At 50.5% G+C, this 23,761-nt stretch overlaps 2 protein-coding genes and 1 long non-coding RNA gene across 8 annotated transcripts in view; 2 read left to right on the top strand and 1 right to left on the bottom strand.

The window, feature by feature from the left end:
* Cnr2 (cannabinoid receptor 2 (macrophage)) overlaps window positions 1-16,535 on the top strand; it is a 31,328-nt gene extending 14,793 nt beyond the window's left edge. For 2 of the 6 annotated variants that reach the window (XM_005394785.2, XM_013519502.1), the window contains one exon: window positions 14,859-16,535. In XM_005394785.2, the coding sequence (XP_005394842.1) occupies window positions 14,898-15,992 (1,095 nt within the window). In that variant the 5' untranslated portion in view covers window positions 14,859-14,897 and the 3' untranslated portion in view covers window positions 15,993-16,535. Of the gene's footprint in view, window positions 1-5,827; window positions 5,981-7,957; window positions 8,028-9,927; window positions 10,111-14,858 lie in introns of those variants that run through there. The other 4 variants (XM_013519501.1, XM_013519500.1, XM_005394784.2 and 1 more) reach the window with 4 other exon arrangements.
* On the bottom strand, window positions 7,996-20,497 carry LOC106149719. The gene is made up of 3 exons (XR_001236040.1): window positions 20,366-20,497; window positions 9,101-9,358; window positions 7,996-8,082 (listed from the first exon to the last, which is right to left on the bottom strand). It is a non-coding gene; the product is annotated as an uncharacterized LOC106149719 (long non-coding RNA).
* A 3-nt stretch (window positions 20,498-20,500) lies between these two features.
* Window positions 20,501-23,761, top strand: part of Fuca1 (fucosidase, alpha-L- 1, tissue) — a 15,706-nt gene continuing 12,445 nt past the window's right edge. Inside the window, exons 1-2 of the mRNA XM_005394783.2 lie at window positions 20,501-20,940; window positions 23,075-23,209. Of these exons, the coding sequence (XP_005394840.1) occupies window positions 20,516-20,940; window positions 23,075-23,209 (560 nt within the window). The 5' untranslated portion in view covers window positions 20,501-20,515. The remainder of the gene's footprint in view (window positions 20,941-23,074; window positions 23,210-23,761) is intronic.

The following is a 23,761-nucleotide window of genomic DNA, read 5'->3' as shown; positions in this document are numbered from 1 at the left end:
GCATTTCCGCATTCACAGATAAAAACCAACCAAAGCACAGAGTTTGAGTAACTCACCCTCCCCGTAAATGGGTCAGGCACCAGCCCGTGTGGCCCGAGGCTGCAGCCGCACGCGGCGTTTATTTTTCTATTTTTTGGTTTTGAGACAGAGTCTCTTTATGTAGTTCAGGCTGCCTTCAAACTCACTGAGTAGTCCAGCCTGGCCTCAAACTCGCAGCGATTCTCCTGCTCAGCCTCGGGAGTGCTGGGATCACAGGCGTGCGCCCCCACCCCAGCTCCACATTGTGCTTAGCTCTGTTTGCTGACACCCAGGAGAAAGAAGCACTGCTTTTCTTCCTGCTCCACATTTTCTCATTCATTCATTCAACCATTTTCCCCCGTAGCAGGAATTGAACCCAGGGACTTTGCAATGAGCCACATCCCCAGCCCTGTTTTAGTGTCTTATTTTGAGACAGGGTCTCACTAAGTCCCCAGCCCAGAGTTCTGGGACTGTAGGCACGTACTACCAGGCCCAGCGTTTTTGTTTGTCTGTCTGTTTTGGAGACAACGTCTCACTGAGCAGTCCAGGCTGGCCTCAAACTCTTGACCTCCTGCCTCAGCTTCCCAAGTGCTGCAGTCAGAGGCCTGCACCACAACTGATCAGTCGTTTTAAAGTAGCCAAGTGCCTGCTCTGGGCCAGTCCCGCTGGGAGCCCCAGGTGAGCGCCACCCCAGGAACAGGGGGCCCTCGGGAGTCCTCTCCACCCGTCCTCAGGGGTGTCTGTGTTTTACCTCGTGTTAATGAACTTCTCCTGGGACTGTGTGACCTGAGAGGTGTTAGGTTCCTGCCCCCCATCGCAGGGCCCTCCCTCCCGGTCAGGTCATCTGGGGAGTGACTGTCCCGGTGACCTGTCCACAAGCTCACAGAGCCCAGACAGTTGCTAGGCGTCAGGTTCACACCCTGCCTCAGAGCTCTGCTGTGTTCCCACCTCTTTTGGGAGCTTGTTCTCTGGGCCAGGAGCACTGCAGTACAGTGGGCGCTGTGGCTCAGGGTGGACAAGGACGGACTCGTGGGCAGCGTCCACGGCTTGGGATGCAGGAGCAAGCTCAGGGGCCGGCGCATTGCTTGGCCTGGCCGGGCTGAGTTCCACTGCCGTAGGGGCTGCCGAGCTCCGTGCTGGCCCCTCATCAGAAAGGCCCCGCCCAGCCAGGCAAGTTAGTGCAGCTCTGTCATCCCAGCTGCTTGGGAGGCTGAGACAGGACTGCAAGCTCAAACCTGGCCTGGGCAATAAGCAAGACCATATCTCAAAATAAAGATGAAAACAGATTGAGGATGCAGCTCAGGGGTAGAACTTCCCAGGGTTCCATCTCCAGTACAAAAAAAGCCTCCACCGAGGGTCAGCTGTGGGCCCAGCATTGTGCCAGGAGACCCCTATTTGGTGCGAGACACGTTTTGGGTGTGAATACACAGATAAACTCACTCCGGGCCCACGTTCTCCTCTCAGGGTTAGAAGCCCACAGCTCAGGAAGCAGGATGTGGAGTGGACACAGTGGACACAGGTGAACAGTGGTTCACACAGGAGGACCTGGGAGAACCCAAGTGGAGACCAGGGAGTGCTTCCTGGAGGGGGCGGCTTTTTGCTTTGTGCTAGAGATTGAACCCTGTCTGTGGAGGACCACTGGGACGGCTACCCCTGAAAGATCATTTGTCTCCATTTTGGCTAACCCTTGCCCTGCTTCCGTGTATTGATATATACCGAGCTGGCTAGGAATATATTCTACCCCCTCATTTGGCTTTTTTTTTTTTTTTTTTGGTACTGGGAATCAAACTCGTGACCTCAGGCTTGCCAGGCAGCCACTGTGCCGCTGAGCTATATCCCCGCCCCACCCCCTCAACTGGCATTAAGCAACACAAATGAGTTTAGCTGAGGCGCTGATGTGTAGCCTTTGAAGCCATGGGACAGGGCAGTGATGCCCACCCATAGCTCCCCATTGCTAAGTGTGAGCTGGGCCGGGAGACTTTGCCATGCTGTTGGCAGGGATTGTGCCTCGAGAAAGAGGCCTTGATGTCCCAGGGCAGAAAGGCCGGACATCAGAGCTGAAGCAACCCACGGAAACACAAGATACTTCCTCGATCTGTGTTACGCAGACCCCTGCACACTTAGAGGCTGCCTCTTACCGGAACTGGGACCTGGTGCTCTTTCTGCAGACCTCGCTCTGCAGACTGCAGGGGTGCCACTCTGCCTCCTCCCTAGCCCGGCTCTCAGTACTCACGTACTTCCCGCCACTCTCGCAGGCACTCAGTCCCGTTCTTCACGAATTAATAAAACCCGCGTTGGGCCCTGGGTCGAGGCCTTGTGCACGTCAAAGCTTTTGCTAGGCCTGTGCACGTTCTATCAGAGCTACAGCCACAGCACAAGGAGGTAGCTTTTGATATGTAAGTAAATATAAAAATAGATCAGATTTGGGCAAAAGAACAGAGCACAAACCCCACAACTCCAGAAGTGTTCACTGTAACTTTAATCAGGGGCTACTGGGGACTGAAGGGACGAGGAGAGGAAAGCAAGCAGGACCTGGGGGATGGCTCCCTGGTAGAGCATGTGCCAAGCATGCTTGAGGCCCTGGGTGCAGTCCGCAGTATGACACAGGCACAGAGAAATAGGGAAGCCAGGTGTGGTGGCACATACCTGTGACCCCAGCATTATGGGAGGCTGAGGCAGGAGAATGCCAAGTTCAAGCCCAGACTGGGGAACTTAGTAAGAGCCTGTCTCAGAAGAAAAAAAATTTAAATGTATAAAAGAGCTGGGGATGTAGCTCAGTACGAAGGCCCTGGGTTCAATTCCATTACTGGGTTCAATCCCAGTACTGCCAGAGGAAAAAAACATAATAATGATGTGGAAGGAAGGAAGGCCTGATGACTCCCTTCCTATGGCTGCTGATCGCATCAAGGGCCCAGCAAGCTGGGTGGCAGCTCCAGAGGGTCACAGCGGGCCATTTCTGATGGGTAATTCTTTTTTAAAATTTTGTTATTAGTACATATTAGCAGTATATAATGATTACATTTATCATGAGGAGTTAGTACATGCACATAATACCTCTTCATTCTTTTTTTTTTCCTTCCCCTTCTCCCCCGCTCCCTCCCTGCTCCTTCCAACTCCTGGTCCCCTTCCTGTTTGCAAAATCTCTGTTTTCATTATTTCTCCCTCCAGCTCTTTTTTGCCGTCCCTCTTCCCTCTTTTCCCCCCTTCTGTCCCCTTGTTTCCCCTGTCATTTGGAAAAGATCTTTCTACTTCCTATTTATCTTCAAGATAGATAGATAATAGATAGATATAGATATATAATTTCTCACATGGGGAAACCATGAGATATTTAAGCGTGTGTCTGACTTATTTCACTTAATATCATGATCTCAAGTTGCACCCGTTTACCTATGAATGCCTCAAGTTTATCTCTATGGCACAGTAGTACTCCGTTGTTTTCTTTATCCATTCACCTCTTGATGGGCATTCGGGCTGTTTCCAAGATTTGGCTATGATACATTGTGCCGCTATAAACATGAGTGTGCATGGACCACTGTGATATGATGTCTTTAACTCCTTCAGGAAGATACGGTACCTAGAATCAAATACCTGGGTCAAAAGAAATTTCTATTTTTAGTTATTTGAGAATCTCCACACTGATTTCCATAAAGGTTGTACCTTTTTAATTCCTACCAACAATATAGATAGATTCCCTTTTCGCTAAACCTCTCCAACGTTTGTTATTATTTGTTTGTTTTTGTTTTGAGACAAGTTCTCGCTATAGTTCTGAGTGGCCTTGAACTCATTATGTAGCCAAGGCTGGCCTCAGACTTGCAGCCATTCTCCTGCCTCAGCTTCCCAAGTGCTGGGATTATAGATGTGCACCATCACGCCTGGCCAATTCTTACTTGATTCCTTGATGATGTCCATTCTTTCTGGAATAAGACAAAATCTTTTTTTTTTTTTGGTCTTTTTGAGACAGGGTCTCGCTATGCAGCTCAGGCTGGCCTTGAACTCACTATGTAGCCCAGGCTGGCCTCGGACTTGCAGCGATTCTCCTGCCTCAGCTTCCCAAGTGCTGGGATTACAGGCGTGCGCCACCACGCCTGGCTGATTTCTTGCCTTTCGTTAGCCACCTACTATAAGTCAGGCACAGCATCATAAGTTTAGTAAGCTTCTAGCATTAATCTTCACAACCACGGCATACGGGGAGAATTTCTCCCAGTTTGTAGGTGAGTAAAACAGGCTCAGAGAAGTGCCCAAGGCCACCAGCCCATACATCACGGAGCTGAATTTGAATCCAGGGAGGTCTCACTTCAAAACCTGTGATAGTGGGATCCCACATGCTGAGTCTCCTGAAGGAGACTGGGAATCGCCCGTCAACCCACCTGCTTTGAAGAGGAGGAAAGGAAGCCCCAGACGGGAGACAGGGCCTGGCCAAAGCCACTCAGGGGCGAGACGGGGACTGGAACCCAAGCCCTCCCTCTCCAGCCAGGGGTAAAAACAACGAGGCAGCCGGTGCGGCTCGGTGGGAGAGCACACACGTTGCACGTGGGAGCCCTGGGTGCCACTCGCAGCACCAAAGTAAAACAAAGCTACGAAGCCAGTGGCGTCCACTCATCACAGGCAACGGGCGCTGTCTGTGCACTGCCTTTCACCCTCCTTGTCACCTGCGGCTCCGTGGCAGCTGCGATGGTGACCTCTTTCATGTCACACTTTCCCTTCGGCTCTCCTTCCCCTAAGAATTTCCCGGGCCCGAGGTTCCCTTCCCAGACGCCCAGGGTGAGCCAGGGTGCGGCACGGGCAGGACGGTGCCGGGTGGTCCCAGCTCTGGTGTTGGGGTGGGTGGGGAGATGCCTGCTGGTTGGCTCTCTTACTCTTACCTTTGTACAGTATCAGGCCACAAAACATTCTTGCGTGCCTGAGTGGCTCCTCATATTCACAGGGGCGCTGGCATCCATGGGAAGGGTGAATCCTTTTCCCTGGGACAATGCACCAGTGCAGGTCTTTTTTTCTTTTCTTTGTGGTGCTGAGGATTTGAAGCTAGGGCCTCACACACAGCAGGCATGCACACTACCGCTGAGCTACATCTCAGCATGTTTTGAATGATTGATTGAGTGTTTAAGACAGGGTCTCACTCTGTAGCCCAGGCTGGCCTTGATCTTACTGTGTAGCCCAAGCTGGCTTCAAACTCACAGTGCTCCTCCTGCCTCAGCCTCCCAAGTGCTGAGATTACAGGTGTGCGCCACCACGCCCAGTGCTTTTATCTTTATTTATTCATTTTGCAGTAGGGATTGAACCAGGAAGCTTCATGCTGAGCTACATCCCCAGCCCTTTTTATTTGTATTTGGAAGCAGGGTCTGGCTAAACTGCTATTTGCCAGGCTGTGTTGGAACTTGTGATCCTCCTGTCTCAGCCCCCCAATGGCTGAATTACAGGTGTGCACCCCTGTGCCTGGCTCAGATACACATCCCATGCGTACTTTGAAAGGATCAGTAGCCCTGTAGAGCCCACCCATGGCCCGGTCACAAAACAGTGACGGAAGTCATCATCCCAGGGCCTTTGTAAGAAGTGGGCAGGTATTGTTACTGCCACTTCACAGATGAGAAAAGTGGCTCAGAAAGCTGAGGGGACTCACCAGGAGTCACCTGACATGTATGACAGAGGGGGATGAGAACAAGTATCCCGTGTGGCAGACACACTCAGATCGGCTTCGCCCTAGACACAGGCCCTTCCAGAAGCCAGATGTGCGACCCCAGAGGCAAAGGACACGGAGCTGCGTTTCCTGTCACCCGCTGCATCCTGTTGTTATCGGATGTTGTCTTGCTAGGACCTCTGTCCGCACTCCTGCATTTCCTGCATTCCCTGCATTGCCCCACTCTGGATGGTGACCACACCTTGGTGGCTGCACAAGGCCTGCGTGAGGCACAGATGCCAGCCACCGCCATGCCAGGACCCTCTTCCAGGCTGGACTGTGCATAGGGTAAGCCATCCCCTGACGGCAGGGGCAGCATTCCAAGGGCAGCAAGGGGAGAGAGTTCCTGCCGGGGCAGTAGCCAGGAAAGGCTGCATCTTGTCTCAGCCTCCTGCCCTGGAAGCTTCCAGGTGGCAGCTGGGGACGTGGGCATGAGAAAGACTGGTGTTCTGTGTGCACTGTCTTTCACTTCCCTGTGACCCCCGTCAAGAGCCAGCAGGCACTGTTTTCTGTCTCAGCTCAGGTATGACCTTGACAACACCCAAAGAAGGCATCTGCCTCCGAGAGATGCTCCTTCCCCGCTTCCCAGGAGATGTGAATCGAGGTCCAGCTCTGCCACTAACTTGTTGGGTTAGACAAATTACCTTTCTGCCCGTGCTGTTAGCTCAGTGGCAATAGAGCCACATGAGACAGGAGGTCTTCCTTCTGCTTCCTGGAGCCTGCTGGGTCCATGGAGGGGCCTGGGCTGCCTCGATGGGAGGGCTCCAGCGGCCTGCTTCATGAAAAGGGGTTCTGCCGATAATAAAAGGGAGCTGCTCTTTCAGAAATCCCAAGAGTGCTGCTAGTACAGTAGTGCATGCTACCCAGGAGGCAGAGTCAGGAGGATGGAGAATTTGAGGCCAGCTTGGGCAACTAAGTGAGAACCTGTCTTAAAAGAGCCAGGCATGCTGGTGAATGCCTGTAATTCCAGCACACTGGGAGGCTGAGGCAGCAGGATCACAAGCGTGAGCCTGGCCTGGGTGACTTAATGACTTAGCAAGACCCTGCCCCAAAATAAAAAATAAAAAAAGTGTGGGGATGTAGCTCAGTGCAAGGGCTCTAGTTCATCCCCAGTACTGCACAATAAACAAACAAACAAATTAATTAAAGAAAATAAAATGCTGGGCGTGGTGGCGCATGCCTGTAATCCCAGCACTTGGGAGGCTGAGGCAGCAGGATCATTGTGAGTTTGAGGCCAACCTGGGCTACAAAGTGAGGTCAAGACCAGCCTGAACTACATAGCGAGACCCTGTCTCAAAAAGACAGAAAAAACTAATAAAATAAAGAAGGCTATCCATGGGTTGCCTAGTACAGGAAAAAAAAGATCTAAGAACACTGAACTACGATTGCCATTTACTGAGCTCTTTTTTTTATTTGTTTGTTTTTGTTTTTTTGTCTTTTTGAGATAGGGTCTCACTATGCAGTTCAGGCTGGCCTTGAGCTCACTTTGTAGCCCAGGCTGGTCTCTATCTTGCAATGATCCTCCTGCCTCAGCCTCCCAAGCACTGGGATTACAGGCATGTGCCACCATGCCCGGCTTACTGAGCTTTTATGATGTGCCAGGCACTTTTTTTTTTTGAGACAGGGCCTCAGGCTGCCCTCAAACTCATGGTGATCCTCCTGCCTCAGCCTGCCAAGTGCAGGGCTTACAGATATGCACTACCACATCAGCCTGTGTATACGTGTGTGTGTGTGTGTGTGTGTGTGTGTGTGTGTGTGTGTGTGTGTGTACCACTGGGGATTGACCCCAGGGCCTTGCACATGCTAAGCAGTTACTCTACTACTAGTTACCCTGCTAGCCCCAGGCATGGTATTTTCCACAACTTCCTGGCATAGAGGGATCCTCCCCATTTGAAGATGCTCCTAATAATAACAATAACAACAAACATACTCACTTATGTTAATTTCTTTAAATCCTCACGAGGAATCCCCCTAACAGATGAGAAGGAGAAGGTGAAGGCACTTGGCATCAAATGAGGCCATTGCTGGGATTTCAATCTATGCAATCTGCTCCCGTCTCCCTGCACCCTGGCCTCATGGTTTATACCTAGACGTCCCCCCAGGAGCCTCGTGCACTCCTAGGTGGGACTTTGGGAAGGTGACTGAATTGCGGGGGCGCCATAGCTGATTTGCTGTTGGGAGGCGGGGACTGGTCAGAAGAGGCGGGTCCCAGGCGTGACTTGGAAGAGTCTATCTCCCTTCCTGCTTTCCTTCATTGTGCTTCCCGGCTGTCATCAAGGGAGCTGCTTTCCTGTGCCCAGGCTCTTCCACCGCCGAGGACTGCAGCTTCTAAAATGTGAGCCAAAAATAAGCCTGTCCTCCTTCAGAGTGTAGGTATCAGGTATTATGACCTAGAAGCGAGAAAGATACTAAGACAGGTTTGGATACCAGAGAACTGGGGTCATTGCCGTGTGGTTGAGAGAAGACTTTGGAACTGGTTTGCAGGAAGAGTTCAGAAAGGTTTAGAGCTGCTGGGTAGAGGAGCAACCCTAGAATGTTGTAAGCCAAGCTTAATAATGACAGCCCAGAATGTTGATTTTTTTAAAAAAGCAGACAGTGAAGACCAGGTTCAGGGGGTTTAAGTTGGGAACAAGGATTCCATTGGTAGTCAGGCTAGAGATCATGTGTGTTATGCTCGGGCAGAAATTTTGTCTAAGTTTTGCTCATGTCCTGAGACCTTGTGGGAGACTGAGATTAAGGATGGCAAACTAAGGGGCTGGGGATTTAGCTCAGCAGCACAGCACCCACCTGGCAAGCGCAAGGTCATGAGTTTGATTCCCGGTACCAGAAAAAAAACAAATAAACAACAAAAAAAAAGGATGGCAAACTAACCTGGTAGAGGAAATTTTAAGGCAGCCCAACACACAGGATGTGGCATGGATATGGCTTTTAGCCAGCTCTACATTGAGAATCAAGAGCAAAAGACACAGGTGAGTGCTTTCAAAAGTTCTGAGTTTCACCGGAAAGAAAGCTCCTGTAAACTTGGGATCTGTAAATTTTTTTTTTTTTTTTTTTGTTTTTTTGAGACGAGGTCTTGCTATGCAGTTCAGGCTGGCCTTGAGCTAGCTTTGTAGCCCAGGCTGGTCTCGAACTCACAATGATCCTTTTGCCTCAGCCTCCTAAGTGCTAGGATTATAGGTGTGCACCACCATGCCAGGCTCCCGGATCTGAAAAATAAAGCAAAGGAGATTTTGGTTGCTGAAAAGATTAGCATTATAAAGAAGCCAAGGGGCTGGGGATTTAGCTCAGCGGCAAAGCAACTGCCTGGTAAGTGCAAGGTCATGAGTTCGATTCTTGGTACTGGAAGAAAAAAGAAGGAAAAAAAAAGAAGAAGCCAAGTACTTTGAGTCAGTACAACAGAGAAGATACCTCCAGGGCATCCCAGAAAAACAGCAAAACTTCACTTCTGTCTTCAGACTTTGCTTGGAGAAGAGAGCCTCAGGGCACTCTGCTAGGGAAGGGTGGGTGAGCTCATGTTTGCTGAGATTCCTTTCAGTGTTTAGCTGTCCAGGTGCTCAGAGGCTGCAGCAGCCATGATTCAAAGAGGCCCAGCTACTGCTCAGGCTGTCAGCAGACCTTGGAGTTGTCCATGTTGGGCTGATTTTACAGGCATGCAGAATGCAAGAGCTGTGGGGTCAGGAAAAGTTCAACCCAGATTTTAGAAGAAAGCCTGGGAGGCCAGCCAGTGTGCCCATGAGGTAGACTAAATGCATTTGGCATTAAAAGATGTGCATGAGTCTTTTGGAGGCCAGGGGCAGAATGTTATGGTTTATATCTAGCTATCCCACAAGAGCCTCGTGTGTTCATAGGCAGGGATTTTGGATGGTGATCGATTGATGGAGGTGCTAGAGCTGACTTGCTGTTAGGAGTGAGGTCTGGGCAGAAGACTCGGGGCGTGACCTGGAACGGTGATCTCCCTCTTGGCTTTCTCCCTTAGTTCTCCCTGCTTCCTGGTTGTTCTGTGGTGAGCAGCTCTCCTCCGCCCAGGCCCTTCGGCCATGCCACTGACCATGCAAGACAGAAACTTCTAAGACATGAGCCAAGATAGGCCTCACCTCTTTTAAGCTGTGGGTGTTAGATGTTGTGTCCCAGCAAGGAGAAAATGATTAAGACACTCAGGGATAGTCCCCTTGAGACAGACCCTTTCCATCTGAGCTGATTTCATTGGTTAGTTTTGATTATCTGCTATGTCTCAGGCACTGGTGCCGAGGCATGGAAGATTTGGAAAGAGCAGAGCTCAGTCCCTAACCCTGATGCCCTGTGTGGCCTCAGCCAAATGTTTCAGCGCCTCTGAGCCTCCATTATCTGTGAAGCAACAATAACCATAATCCCCTGCTCCAGCATGCTGGGAATTGAACCAAGGGCCTCTGACATGCTAGGTAAGCACTTAACTACTGAGCCCCACCTCCAACTCCACCATAATTCCTTTTTTTATAAGCAGGGTCTCACTCTGTAATCAGGCTAGCCCAGAACCCATGATAGCTCCCAGCCTAACCTGGAACTTACCATACACCTACCTCAGCACTTCCAGCACTGGATTACAGAAATGCACCACCGTGCCTAGCTCCAACAACTGCTTGCTTTTCTTTACCTTTTTTTTTTTTTTTTTTTTTTTTTTTGAGGCAGTTCAGGCTGCCCTTGAACTCGCTGTGTAGCCCGGGCTGGCCTCGAACTCACAATGATACTCCTGCATCAGTCTCCTGAGTGCTGGGATTACAGGCGTGTGCCACCATGCCTGGCACAACTGCTTTCTTATAGAGGTGTGTGAGTGAAATTAGATTACGGCTGGGAAAAGTATTTTGCAGAATTTAAGTTCCGTACAAACATTAGTGGGGGAGGAAGACACTGTGGAACCTGTCAGTGTCTGTGCAGTCAGGCTGGGAGTCTCACACATGACTGTGGGCCGGGTGAGCCCAACAGGAAGACCCGGAAGGAAGGGGAGCCAGGAAAAGAGCCCTGGGGCAAAATCCTGGAGGTGAGAGAAGAACATTATGGCCCAGCTGGAGGTGTCCAATTGAACGGGCCAGGGCTGGCTGCCTGGGGCTGAGGCATTGCTCTGCCATACCTGTCTGCAGGTGGAACAGCAGGCTGTGCATGGGTGACACTGCCCCAAACAATACAACAGGAATCCTGTGTGTCATTGAAATTTTACTAGTAGCTACATATGTAATCTCCCCCGCAAGCACTTGGGAGGCTGAGGCAGGCGGATCACAAGTTTGAGCCCAGACTGGGCAATTTAGTGTCAGACAAGAAATAAAAAGAGCTGGGATGTAGCTCAGTGGTAGAGCTCCCCTTGTTCCCCAGGACCAAAAAATAAATAAAATACAACAAAGCCATCTGAATAGACGGCATATTCTTCCTTTTGCCTCAGCCAGAGCTCTGCTTTCTGGTGTCCTGGGGGAAATTCCTGCTATCCTTCCTACTTCCCTAGGATACCTACCACCAACTGCAAGGTCTCTGCTCCCTTGTCTACCTCATAAATCCTCTAAACGCTCCTAAGGGATCTGGCTTTGGGCCCAGCGTTGAGTTTCCAAGATTTACATTAGGCTGGAGGCATGGCTCAGTGGCAGACCACTTGCCTAGCATGTGTGAGGCTCTGGATGGGACGCTCGGTTCTGGGGGAGGGCAGAATTCTAACCAGGCACAGTGGTACATACCTGTATTCCCAGCACTCTGGGAGACTGAGGCAGGATGATCACAAGTTTAAGCCCAGCCTGGGCCACTTAGCAAGACCCTCACTCAAACTAAAATGTAAGGGCTGGGAATGTAGCTCAGGGCAAAGGCTCTGTGTTCATCCCCCAGGACTGAAAAAAGTTATCCTGTTAACATGTATCGCTCCAGTTCATTTGCACTGCTTCATAATATTCTCTTAGAGGGCCATACAATGTATTTATCCCTCTCCCAATTGGACATTTTGATTATTTAATTTTTTAAAAAATTTCAAAAATGGCTGCACGTGCTCTCCCGTGCATGTCTCCCAGGCCCTTGGCAGGACATTGCTGGGAGCATCCGCCCAGAAGTGAAACTGAAACACCCAAGGAGGACAGGGACACCTTGGAGTTCACTAGATCTGGCAAAGCTGCTCTCCAGAGTGACTGGGTCAACCTGCACCTGCGTGCTGAGTGCTGGCGGCTTCACCCTGGTCCCACACTGATACTGTCAGCGGCAGGAGCAAAATTTTCATTTCTGTTGTCTCCTGCTGAGGTTGAGAACCTATCCAAAGGGTTGTGGACCACTGCTCTCTCATACCCAATGTTTTTCTCTTTCTTTCTTTTTTTCTTTTTTTTGTCTTTTTTTGAGACAGGGTCTCACTATGCAGTTCAGGCTGGCCTTGAGCTCACTTTGTAGCCCAGACTGGTCTCGAACTCACAGTGATCCTCCTGCCTCAGCCTCCTGAGTGCTAGGATTACACAGGCGTGCGCCACCACGCCAGGCTCCCAATGTTTTTCTTATTTGCAGTTTTCTCTCCTTTTTTCTTAAGTAATCTTGCCTGAGATTGTCTGTTTTACTATCTTAAAAAAAAACAAGGGCTGGAGATAGAGTTCAGTGGCACAAGTGCCTGCCTGGCAAGTGCAAGATCCTGAGTTCGATTCCTGGTACAAAATAAAAACTAGCTTTGGTCTTTGTCAATTCTTTCTATTGTTGTCCTGGGTCATTAATATCTGCTATTATTTTTTTTTCTTTTTTCTTTTTTCTTTTTTTTTTTGAGACAAGGTCTTGCTATATAGTTCAGGCTGCCCTTGAACTCACTATGTAGCCCCGGCTGGCCTCAAACTCATGGCAATCCTCCTGTCTCAGCCTCCAGAGTGCTGAGATATAGGCATGAACCATGTGTGCCTTCTGCTCTTATTTCTATCTTCTGTTTTCTTTGGATTTATGCTGCTATTATTTTTCTAGTTCCATGAATTCATTAGACTTTTTCCTTCAAATATGAGCATTAAGGGCTATGAACGTTTCTCCCCTTAGCACTCAAATGTATCTCATAAGTTTTAACGTGTTGCAGTTTCATATAATTCAGTTCTATATATTTTATAACATCCCTTATAATTTTTTTACCCAGAAGTATGTTTTTAAGTTTCCATACCCATGAAGTTTGTGAGTTATATTTTTAAGATTCTTAATTTCTAAGTGTAGAACATGGTTTTTATACTACAGCTCTTTTTGGGGGGAGGGTACTAGGAATTGAACTCAGGACCTTGAGCTTGCCAGGCAGGCACTGCACTGCTGAGCTATATCTCTGGTCCCAGATCATTTTAAATAGTTTTGCAATTTATATTTCACTTAGGACTTACTTTTGGTAAGTATCTGCATCTGCTTCAAAACAGCGTATATTCTCCAATTATTTGGTGCTGAGCTCAATATGTGACTATTAGGTCAAGTTTGTTCATTGCTGTATTAACCGTCTTTACCATAGCTGGGACCAAATACCTGACGTGCTCAATTTAAGAAAAGAAATGGTTTATGGGGTTATGGTTTCTGAGGTTTCAATCGACGGTTCGCTGGCTCTGAGGCAGACACCTCATGTGGAAGGGGCATGGCGGAGCAGCGCTGCTCAGTTCATGGTGGCCGGGGGCAGCCCAGGGAGACATACCAGAGAGGAAGAGTTGAGAGACCAGATACTGACCCCCAAGACCACACCTCCATGACCCACCCAGAAGTACCCAGAGTGTGATCTACTACTAATCCTTTAGGTGGTTCCAGGCCAATCAAGTAGACAATTAAGCCTAATGATTACAATTGCACATTTAAATCTTGTACGTTCTTATTAAAGAATATGTTGTCCGCTTAATCCACCAATTTTTTTTTTTCTTTCTTTGAGACAGGGTTTTGCTATGTAGTCTAGGCTGGCCCCAAACTCATGGCGATCTTTCTGCCTCCAAAGTGCTGGGATTTGATTGTTTTTCAGATCTAGCCATGGCCAAGTTTAGGGTTATATACATGCAGTCCAGCTCTTCTGAGAATAAAGCAAGAGGATCACTTGGGCCTAGGAATCAGAGCCAACCTGAGCAATATCACAAGACCCCATCTCAAAAAAAAAAAAAAAAAAAAAAAAAACAAACTAGCTGGGCATGGTCATGCAAATCTCTCTGTTCTCTTGAAGGTGGTACACATACTAAAAAAGAATAATTGTCTGACATTCAAATTTAACTGGACTGGTATATTCTATGTAGGATAAAATATTTTATCTTATAAAATTTACCTTCCTATCATTTGGGATGAAATCAAAGGACCATCTCCCATCCCCAAATAGTTATTAAAACTTCAGCAGCTGCTGGGCATGATGGCATATGCTTATAATCCCAGCATTTAGGGAGGCTGAGACAGAAGGATTTCAAATTCAAACCCAGCTTGGGCAGTTTAGCAACTTAGCAGGATTTTGTCTCAAAATTTTAAGAAATGAGCCGGGCATGGTGGCGCATGCCTGTAATCCCAGCCCTCAGGAGGCTGAGGCAGGAGGATCGTTGTGAGTTAGAGACCAGTGTGGGCTACAAAGTGAGCTCAAGGTCAGCCTGAACTGCATAGCGAGACCCTGTCTCAAAAAGATTAAAAAAAAAAATTTTTTAAGAAATGAAAAAGGGGCTGGGAGCCAGGGATATAGCTCAGTGGCATAAGCACCTTCCTGGCAAGTGCAAAGTCCTGAGTTCGATTTCTGGTACTAAAAAAGAAAAAAGGGCTGGGGATGTAGCTCAATGACAAGGTTCTAGGTTAAATTCCCAGTACTGCAAAAAAAAATTTTTAAAAAACAAAACAAAAATGTTCAGCACCTTACCAGAACTGGCAAAAATTAAGACAAATCAAAACAAAAAGCAAGCAAAATACCCACATGATCTCCAGATTTCACTTCTTCTTGATTTTACCTTCCTCTTGGGGCTTTCCCTTGCTTTTAAAAGGAAGTCTTAAGATTAGTCTTCGGAAAACAAAAGGCCAAAAAGCTTCTAGGCCACTTCTGCTTGTTGTTTTCGTACAGACCTGGCTCCCCACTTATGTGGAGAAAGGAGAACAAAATACGTATCGATTTCCAACCTGTGATCCATCCTCTCAGGCAAAGTGTGATGGGTGTCAGTGGTCAGGTGAGGTCCCGTCGGTCCTGTCTGCACTAACCGGACGACTCTCTCCCTCTTCCCAGTGCTGCAGCAGAGTGGGGAGCCGCGGAGAGGCAGACCCCATGGAGGGGTGTCAGGAGACGCAGGCGGCCAACGGCTCTGTGGCCCACTTGGACTTCAACCCCATGAAGGACTACATGGTCTTGAGTGGTCCCCAGAGGGTAGTTGTCGCGGTGCTGTGCACGATTCTGGGCCTGCTCAGCGCCCTGGAGAACGCGACTGTGCTCTATCTGACCCTGTCCTCCCACCGGCTCCGCAGGAAGCCCTCGTACCTGTTCATAGGCAGCTTGGCTGGAGCCGACCTCCTGGCCAGCATAATCTTCGTCTGTAGCTTTGTCAACTTCCACGTCTTCCATGGCGTGGACTCCAAGGCCATCTTCCTGCTGAAGATCTGCAGCGTGACCATGACCTTCACAGCCTCGGTGGGCAGCCTGCTGCTGACCGCCGTCGACCGCTACCTCTGTCTGCGCCACCCACTGACATACAAAGCTCTGCTCACCCTAGGGAGGGCGCTGGCGGCCCTGGGCATCATGTGGGTCGTCTCCGCGCTCGTGTCCTACCTGCCGCTCGCGGGATGGACCTGCTGTCCCAGCCTCTGCTCTGAGCTTTTCCCGTTGATCCCTAATGACTACCTGCTGGGCTGGCTCCTGTTCATTGCCGTCCTCTTCTCTGGCATCTTCTACACCTACGGCCATGTCCTCTGGAGGGCCCATCAGCACGTAGCCAGCCTGGCTGAACACCAGGACAAGCCGGTGCCAGGAATGACCCGGATGAGGCTGGATGTGAGGTTGGCCAAGACGCTGGGGCTGCTGCTGGCTGTGCTGTGCATGTGCTGGTTCCCCGCCTTGGCCCTCATGGTCTACAGCCTGGCCAGCACGATGAGCGACAAGGTCAAGAAAATCTTCGCGTTCTGCTCCATCCTCTGCCTTCTGAACTCCATGGTGAACCCTATCATCTACGCCTGGCGCAGCGGGGAAATCCGCTCTTCGGCCCGGCACCGCCTGGTCCACTGGAAGAAGTGCCTGAGGGGACTTGGGCTGGAGGGAAAAGAAGAAGCCCCCAGGTCCTCCGTGAAGTCCTCCATCACAGAGACAGAGGCTGACATGAACACCACCCCGGGTCCGGCTCCCAGAGATCTGATCCACTTGGATCCCTGATAGGGCCTGTTTTGCTGTCTTAAACAACCCAGCCAGAGAGTGTGTCTCTCTCTGGAGAAGACAGAGAGAGGTACTGGCCTTGCCACCTTTCTTAAACCAGCCCCAGGGGGACACTGACGCTTTGTGCTGGGGAGCACGGCCGCCCCTCTGGGAGGGTGGGCTGGCCACGCTGCCTGCACGCGGCCACTGGGGGCCCAGGGCCCAGGACAGGCTCAGTTCACATCAGGTCAGACCCACAGCTGGCCTAGGGCCTGCATCCTCCCAGACCACAGACCCACAGGGAGCCCCAGGGCCTGCACGAGGGACTTGGGGGAGCTCCAAGCTCCAGCAGGACGGGACTGCTCTCCTGGGAACGCGGGGTATCCGGTGGGCTCTCCAGGGAGTGGCTGCTCCTTCTAATCATCAGGGCCTCCGTGGTTCTGAAGCTATGAAAGGCCCCACCTTCAGGCTGTCCCACCCCGCTAAGGATCGAGAACTGGGATGTGTTGTGGATGAAGGGTGTGACCCCCTTTTCCAGAGATAAATGGTGAGACTTCTGCTCAAGCATCTCGTTGTCTGGGTGAAGGCCGCTCTGACCTGACAACTCCTGTCCAGCACTGTGACCTCTGAGGTCCCTGGGGAACCTAGAGGAAGCTGGGGGCACAGAGATACAGACTCTTCTCAATATTTTAGTGACACCGGGGATATAGCCCAGTGGCATAAGCACCTGCTTGGCAAGCGCAAGGTCCTGAGTTCGATTGCCGGTACTAAAAAAAAAAGATTTAGCCGAGGATGTAGCTCAGCGGCACAGCACCTGCCCAGTAAGCATGAGGTCCTGAGTTCAATTCCCAGTACCAAAGAAAAAAACAAAAAAAACCCAATATTTTAGTGATGTTGTAACATCCTGTTTGGTGGGGCTACCAGAAGCAAGCAGTGATCCCAAGAAAAGGAAGCTACTCACAAAGGTTTTCTACACTCACCCCCTTTGCGTGCCCCACACCCCTGTGATGCAGGGCAAGCAGAAGCAAGCAGGAGGAAGGGACATTGCCTACAGCATGCCAGGCCAAGGGCCAGGCTGCCACAATCCATTCGCCCTGCAGGAACACAGCCCGCTCATGTGAAGATCTCAGGGCACGTGGATTTCACATACCGGAGGGGCTGGCTTCCCTCCAGAAGGGCTTAAGACAGGGAGAAGAGAAGCTGTTGGTGGCACTCCAGTGGCACAATCGGTTAGCACGTGGTGCTTACACGGGAACTGCTGGTGATGGGAAGGATTGCAGAGGAATTCTCACACAATCACCACAAAAGGAAAGATACTGATCAAAGCTGTTTTGAGGCAGGGCAAAGTGGTGCACGCCTGCAATCCCAGCACCCAGGAGGCTGAGGCAGCAGGATCATTGAGTGTGAGGCCAGTCTGGGCTACACAGAGTTCTAGGCCAGGCTGAACTACATAGTGAAACCCTGTCTCAAAACAAAACAAAACAAAACAAAAACCCACTGTCTTAAGTAAATACATGTGAGACAAAGCATCTCCTGTCCATCCGCTCTTCCATCCACCTTGTAAATATGTGCAGGGTCTGTGATGGATCTGGATACCCAACCAGAAAGGAGACTGCCCCCATCTGGGGGTTGAAGAAAGCTTGGAGTCTACATTCTGATAAGAAGAACCTCAATAAACAAAGATATTACAGGTCGTACAATGAAGGCCATCAGCAAGTTCGAATGATAGCAATTAACTGAAGTAACTTCAGGGAGGATGGACCTAGGTACTCTGGTCACACTGCTGTGGCTTTTATTGAGGTGCTTTGGGGGGTATTTACTTGTTTTTTGAGACTGGGTCTCCTTATGTAGTCCAGGCTGGCCTTGAACTCACAATCCTCCTGCCTCGGCCTCTGGGTGCTGGGATTACAGTCACGTACCTTTTTAGTATCTGAGGGAAAATTAGTTCAAGGGCCCCTCCCCTCCCTACAGATACCAAAAACCATAGATATTCAGTTCTTTATATAAAATGCTATAGTATTTTCATATAAGCTACACATATCCTTCCGTATATTTTCCTTTTTTTCTTTTTTGAGAGAGGGTTTCACTATGCAGTTCTGGCTGGCCTTAAACTCACTTTGTAGCCCACCTGGCCTCAAACTCGAAGTGATCCTCCTGCCTCAGCCTCCTGAGAACTGGGATGACGTGTGCACCACTACACCTGGCCTTGTACTTTATTTTTTATTTAATTTTTTTTTTTTTTTTTTTGGAGACTTGGCCTTGCTATGTATTCCAGACTAGGCTTGAACTCACAGCGAGCCTCCTGCTTCAGCTTCCCAAAGGCTGAGATCACAGGCATGCACCCTTACCCTCAGCCTGTCATATATTTTAAATCACTTTTAGATAACTTACAATACCCCATACAATGGAAATGATAAACAAATAGTTTTGTTATACTGTATTGTCTAGGAAATAATAACAAGAAAATAAAAGTTAGTATATATGGGAGTTTTGTTCTGTGCTTTGAGACAGGGTCTTACTATGCAATTCAGGCTGGCCTTCAGCTCACTTTGTAGCCCAGGCTGGTCTTGAACTTGCAAGGATCCTCCTGCCTCAGCCTTCCAAGTGCTGGGCTTACAAGCCTGCACCACCACACCCGGCTGAGTATACATGTTTAGTACAGAGGGAGTCAGCTTCCTCCTACCCCATATGGGGATTGAACCCAGGGCCTTCACACTGAGCTACATCCCCAGCCCTTTCTATGTTTTCATTTTAAGACAAGGTCTCACGAAGTTGCTAATTGCCCAGGCTAAGCTCAAACCTGTGGTCCTCCTGCCTGATGTTCAGCTTATGATTTTGTATTTTCCTGCATCAAATTCCCACTAACCGGGTGGCTCATAAAGGCAGAAAATGCATTCCTTCGATGCACGCCAGCCGCTGCATGTAGGCCACCCTAACCTTGCATGGCAGCACCTTGATTTCATCACTCACGCGAGCAAAGCCCCTACTTCCTGACCACTCAAGGAGGAGGAAGTGTTTAGCTGTCATGCTGGCCCTGCCTTCTCCCAGGAGCAATGCAGGAGCAGGGCAAGAGAGGGCACAGATTCCACATCTGCTGCAGTTGGATTCTGGTCCCATTTTGGCCAAAACCAGCCGCATGATCTTAGACAACTCCCTTCCCCACTCTGGGCCTCAGTCTCCCACCCTGTAAAATGGGAGGGGTAGGGAAGAGGAAGGTGCCAGAACTCTCCAAGCTTCCTTCCAGCTCTGACAAGCTGCTGTTACCACTGATTGCACCACCTGTGGTCATGTGCCTTCTGACTTGCATGTTTCCCGCACCCGCAGGTGGACTTGACCTGACACACAGCCTGTGGGAGTCCCGGAGGACTTCCCATGAGCCTCTACCACAGACCTGCACCCCAGCCCCTCCAGCTACAGGCTGCACTCTCCTGTTTCTTTGTTGTTTGAGACAAGGTCTTGCAGTACAGCCTAGACTGTTTTCAAACACTGTGACCCACCTGCCTCCGCCTCTCAAGGGCTGAGATTACAGATGTGCGCCCCTAACCCCACAAATGGTACATTCTGAAATGCCTCAACTCCCAAAGCGACCTCAGTAAGTGTTAGGCAGAACGATCACGCCCACTCTTTCAGTGCCCACTTTTCCCTCTACTCCCCACTCATATGCCCACTGTACCTCATTATTTCTGCTAGGGGTGTTGTCTTTTTTTTTTTTTTTTTTTTTTTTTTTTTTTTTTTTTTTTTGAGACAAGGTCTCGCTAAGGAGTGCAGGCTGGCCTTGAGCTCACTGTGCAGCCCAGGCTGGTCTCAAATTCCCAACGATCCTCCTGCCTCAGCCTCCTGAGTGCTGGGATTACAGGCCTGCGCCACCACATCCAGCTTTGCCAGGGCTGTTATAACACCCCTCCAATCTGCTGCGCTCACGTCTGAGCTTTTCTCATCAATACACAGCTGAGGGCTGGGAATATAGCTCAGTGGTACAAGCGCCAGCCTGGCAAGTGCAAAGTTCTGAGATCGAGTCCCAGTACCAAAAAAAAAAAAAAAAAAAAAAAGGGTAAGTCATATTTATGAATACACAGCTGAAAAGCTCCCTGTGGTGGGGCCTGATGGTACACGCCCATGATGCCAGCCTCGGAGAGGCTGAAGCAAGAGTGTCGCCGACAGTTTGAGGCCAGCCACATCCTGTCCCCAAAACTCAAACCAAACTAGAAACGCCTCTGGTTCCCTAATTCCCCACCCAGTAAAACCCGTGATCTGGCCTCAGCCTATGGCAGCCGCTGCAGTATGGCTGCGCAAAGTGGACTTCCCAAGTTCCAGGCACAGGCGTGGGCCTCATCTTCACGACTTAACCCCGCAGTGAAGTCCTTGGTTTAGTAAAATTCTCATTAGTTCATTACCGGAGCGCGGCCAACGCCTCCTGGGGTTTTTCTTGCTTGGAACTCCAGAGGGCGCTGCAGAGACCCTTGCGCTGGAGAGGAGGTGGCTCGGGGTCAAGCAATCGGGAGGTTGGTCCGCCCCTTTTTCCTCCCGAGCCAATCGTTGGCCCGATGGGCGGAGCCGCGCTGCAACTGCGTATTGGGCGGGGCCGGGCCGGGCCGGGCTCGGAAGCGGCGATGGCGGGGCTGGTGGGTGTCGCGCTGCTTGTGCTGCTCGTGGGAGCGGCGCAGTCGGGGCCGGGGGCTCCGAGCCGCTACACCCCGGACTGGCCGAGCCTGGACTCCCGGCCGCTGCCGGCCTGGTTCGACGAGGCCAAGTTCGGGGTGTTCGTGCACTGGGGCGTGTTCTCGGTGCCGGCCTGGGGCAGCGAGTGGTTCTGGTGGCACTGGCAGGGCGAGGGGCTGCCCGCCTACCAGCTCTTCATGCGCGACAACTATCCGCCCGGCTTCAGCTACGGCGACTTCGGGCCGCAGTTCACGGCGCGCTTCTTCCACCCGCACGAGTGGGCCCAGCTTTTCCAGGCCGCGGGGGCCAAGTGAGTCCGTCCGGGCCGGGGCCGGGGCCGGGGCCGGGGAGGTGGGGGCGTCGCCGCCCGGGCCCGACTGCGCCCCGAAGAGGGCTGCGCCGGACGTGGCGCACCGGACCCGGAGTAAGGTGCGTCTGGTTGGGGATCCGTAAATCAGATTTCAGGCTGGAGACCTAGTTCAGTGCAAAGCGCTTGTGTTCAAATTTCCACTACAAAAAAAAAAAAAAAAATGCAGGTTTCAGGGAAGAGCCACCCCTCCCTGTCTACACCTGAGCTGGGCGACACCTGCTGTCCTGTCCAGACTCGGAAGCAAGGGCCTGGAGTCTGGACCTCGTTCAGTTGTGGGCCCAGACCAATCCCTGCAGGCTCCCTGCAGCCTCCCTGGACGCCTGCGGAAGGCAGCTGCCCCGTGCCCTCCACGGAGACGGAGGGAAGGGAGCTCCGGCCTGGGTGTGCGGGCTGCGGTACAGATGCTCCCCCTGCTGCCCGCTGCCCGGCCGGCCCTGTGCGGTGCTCCGAGAAGGCTGCGGTGTCAGGAACTCACGGAGGCCGTGGTGGGCCAGTTCGAAAACCGAAAGCCCCAGGGCGCCGTGGTGTGGAAGGGGAGGGGGACCCGCTTTGTCCGTGGCAGGGCCTCCCGGGTGGGCGGCCTCGAGGCCCCTGCGGTGCCTGCACGCTCAGGCAGTGGCTCAGAGAAAAGAGACGGGGACAGGGAGGTCCCTGTGCTTTCCACTTGGAGCATTCTTGTTCCCTACCTGGCTCCACAGTCATCTTTCAGGTTTCTGTGTCTTTTAGACTTTTAGGTTCTGTTGTCCTAAAGAGAAATTAAAACCAGCACTTAGCATTTGGGAAGAAATATATGCGAGTAGAAAGCTTGAGTGAACAGGAAGGGTTGTCTTCCAGTGGTCATAAAGATTCTTACTTTACAAAGAAGAAAAAATTACAGGTGTGAGGGCGCAAAACTAATCCCACCACATGGGAGGCTGAGACAGGAGGATTGTTGCAAGTTCAAGACCAACCTAGGCTACAAAGTGAGCTCAAGGCCAGCCTGAAGCGCATAGCAAGACTCTGCCTCAAAAAGACAAAAAAAAAAAAAAAGAAGAAGAAGAAGAAGAAGACAACGACTATGACCTCTAAAGGACTGCGTGACTCCTAAGGTTCAGGAGTCCCCCACACCAGGCAGTGATCAGATCATCACGTCCAGGCATTATCTACTTTTCTGCCATAAAAGTAAATGAAATACCAGGTGATTAGGTTATTTCAACACCGACCTTCTCCCGGCCCTTTAGTCTTCTGTTGCTTCTTTGTTGTGTTTGTTTCTGGTTTTTGAGACAAGATCTCACCATTTGGTTCAGGGTGGTCTTGGACTCACTGTGTAGCCCAGGCTGGCCTGGAACTCACTATGATCATCCTGCCTCAGCCTCCCAAATGCTGGGATCACAGGTGTATGTGCATCACCACACGTGGCTTGTCACTCCTATAAATGAGGGGATTATGTAGGTTTGGTAAAACAGCTTGCACTGCTATAATTTCCTATTGCCAGTCCACATCATTCTCCTTCAGGACAAAGGGTTAACAAAAGTTAATTATGTATACCCTGAAGGGTTGAAGAATCAGAGCCAAAAAAAAAAAACAGAATCAAAGGGCTAGTTTTCTCCCACCTGTCCTTCCTTCCCTCTGGGCTCCTTGGCTAGGTACAAGGACTGTGACTCAGTCAAGTTTGCCCCCATTGTTGGAATGGCATTCACAGGATGTTGTGTCTTCAGTGAGGAGTCACTGAAGTCACTGTCTTCAGCGTGGAGTCACTAATATAGTGACTCATCCCAGCACATTTCCTGTTGTCAGGTTCCTCCCACCAGTTCTGGTGGTGGTGTGGCAGTTGAGGACTGAACCCAGGGCCTTTGCACTGAACTACGTCTCCAACCCTTTTTTACTGTTTAATTTGAAGCCGGGGCTTGTAAAGTTGCCCAGGCTGGGCTCCAACTTAATAGTCCTCGGGCCTCAGCCTCCCAGAGCGCCAGGATTATAACACCCACCTGGCTTTCCCCTCCCAGTACTAACGCTGAAGGAAGACAGGCTGCACAAGCTCACGTCTGTAGCCTGACGCCCGCTTCCTTTGCTCATTTGTTTTTGACATCTGCAGGTATGTGGTCTTCACCACAAAACATCATGAAGGCTTCACAAACTGGCCCAGTCCGGTGTCTTGGAACTGGAACTCTAAGGACGTGGGCCCCCACCGAGATTTGGTGGGGGAGTTGGGAGCGGCTCTCCGGAAGAGGTGTGTGTCTTAGACAGCCACCTGGCTTCTCTCCTGCTCCGGAGTTCTCACCCTCCTGCTTTTATGTGTTGTGTTTCCTGCGTTTGCACTTAGCAAGTAGTCTAAACGGCTTCTGGGCTTGGAATTTCCAGTACCGGAGGCTTAGACCAAAAGTGACACCATCAGAGAAGTTCATGGCCTGTACTTGAAGAACCAGTTAGCCAGCTTCTGTGACCTGCTCAGTATTTCATTCCCACTGCTGTGATTTGCAGGAGTTATAGAGGTTGATTAGGTCTTGGGTGTTGGCTGGATGTGGGCATTAGGAGCCGAATGTCTTGTGTATCTCTTTAGTCATGTGATGAAATGCCTCCCTTCAGGTCCTTCTTACTCTGTGTATTGCAGCCATATCCCTGACTTCTTACTTGCATTATAATACTTCGATGAAAACATTCTTTTTAAATTTACCATAACAATTGTGCATATTTATTGGATCTGATGTGATAACTCACTACATGTGTGCAACATGTAATGACCTAATCAGGGTAATGAGCTTTTCCATCTCCTTTTTTTTTT

The sequence above is a fragment of the Chinchilla lanigera genome, unplaced genomic scaffold (genome assembly GCF_000276665.1).
Source record: "Chinchilla lanigera isolate Chin_1 unplaced genomic scaffold, ChiLan1.0 scaffold00051, whole genome shotgun sequence".
NCBI classification, from domain to species: Eukaryota; Metazoa; Chordata; class Mammalia; order Rodentia; family Chinchillidae; genus Chinchilla; species Chinchilla lanigera.
Note: the sequence above shows the minus strand (reverse complement) of the source record. Positions and strands in the feature narration are given on the sequence as shown.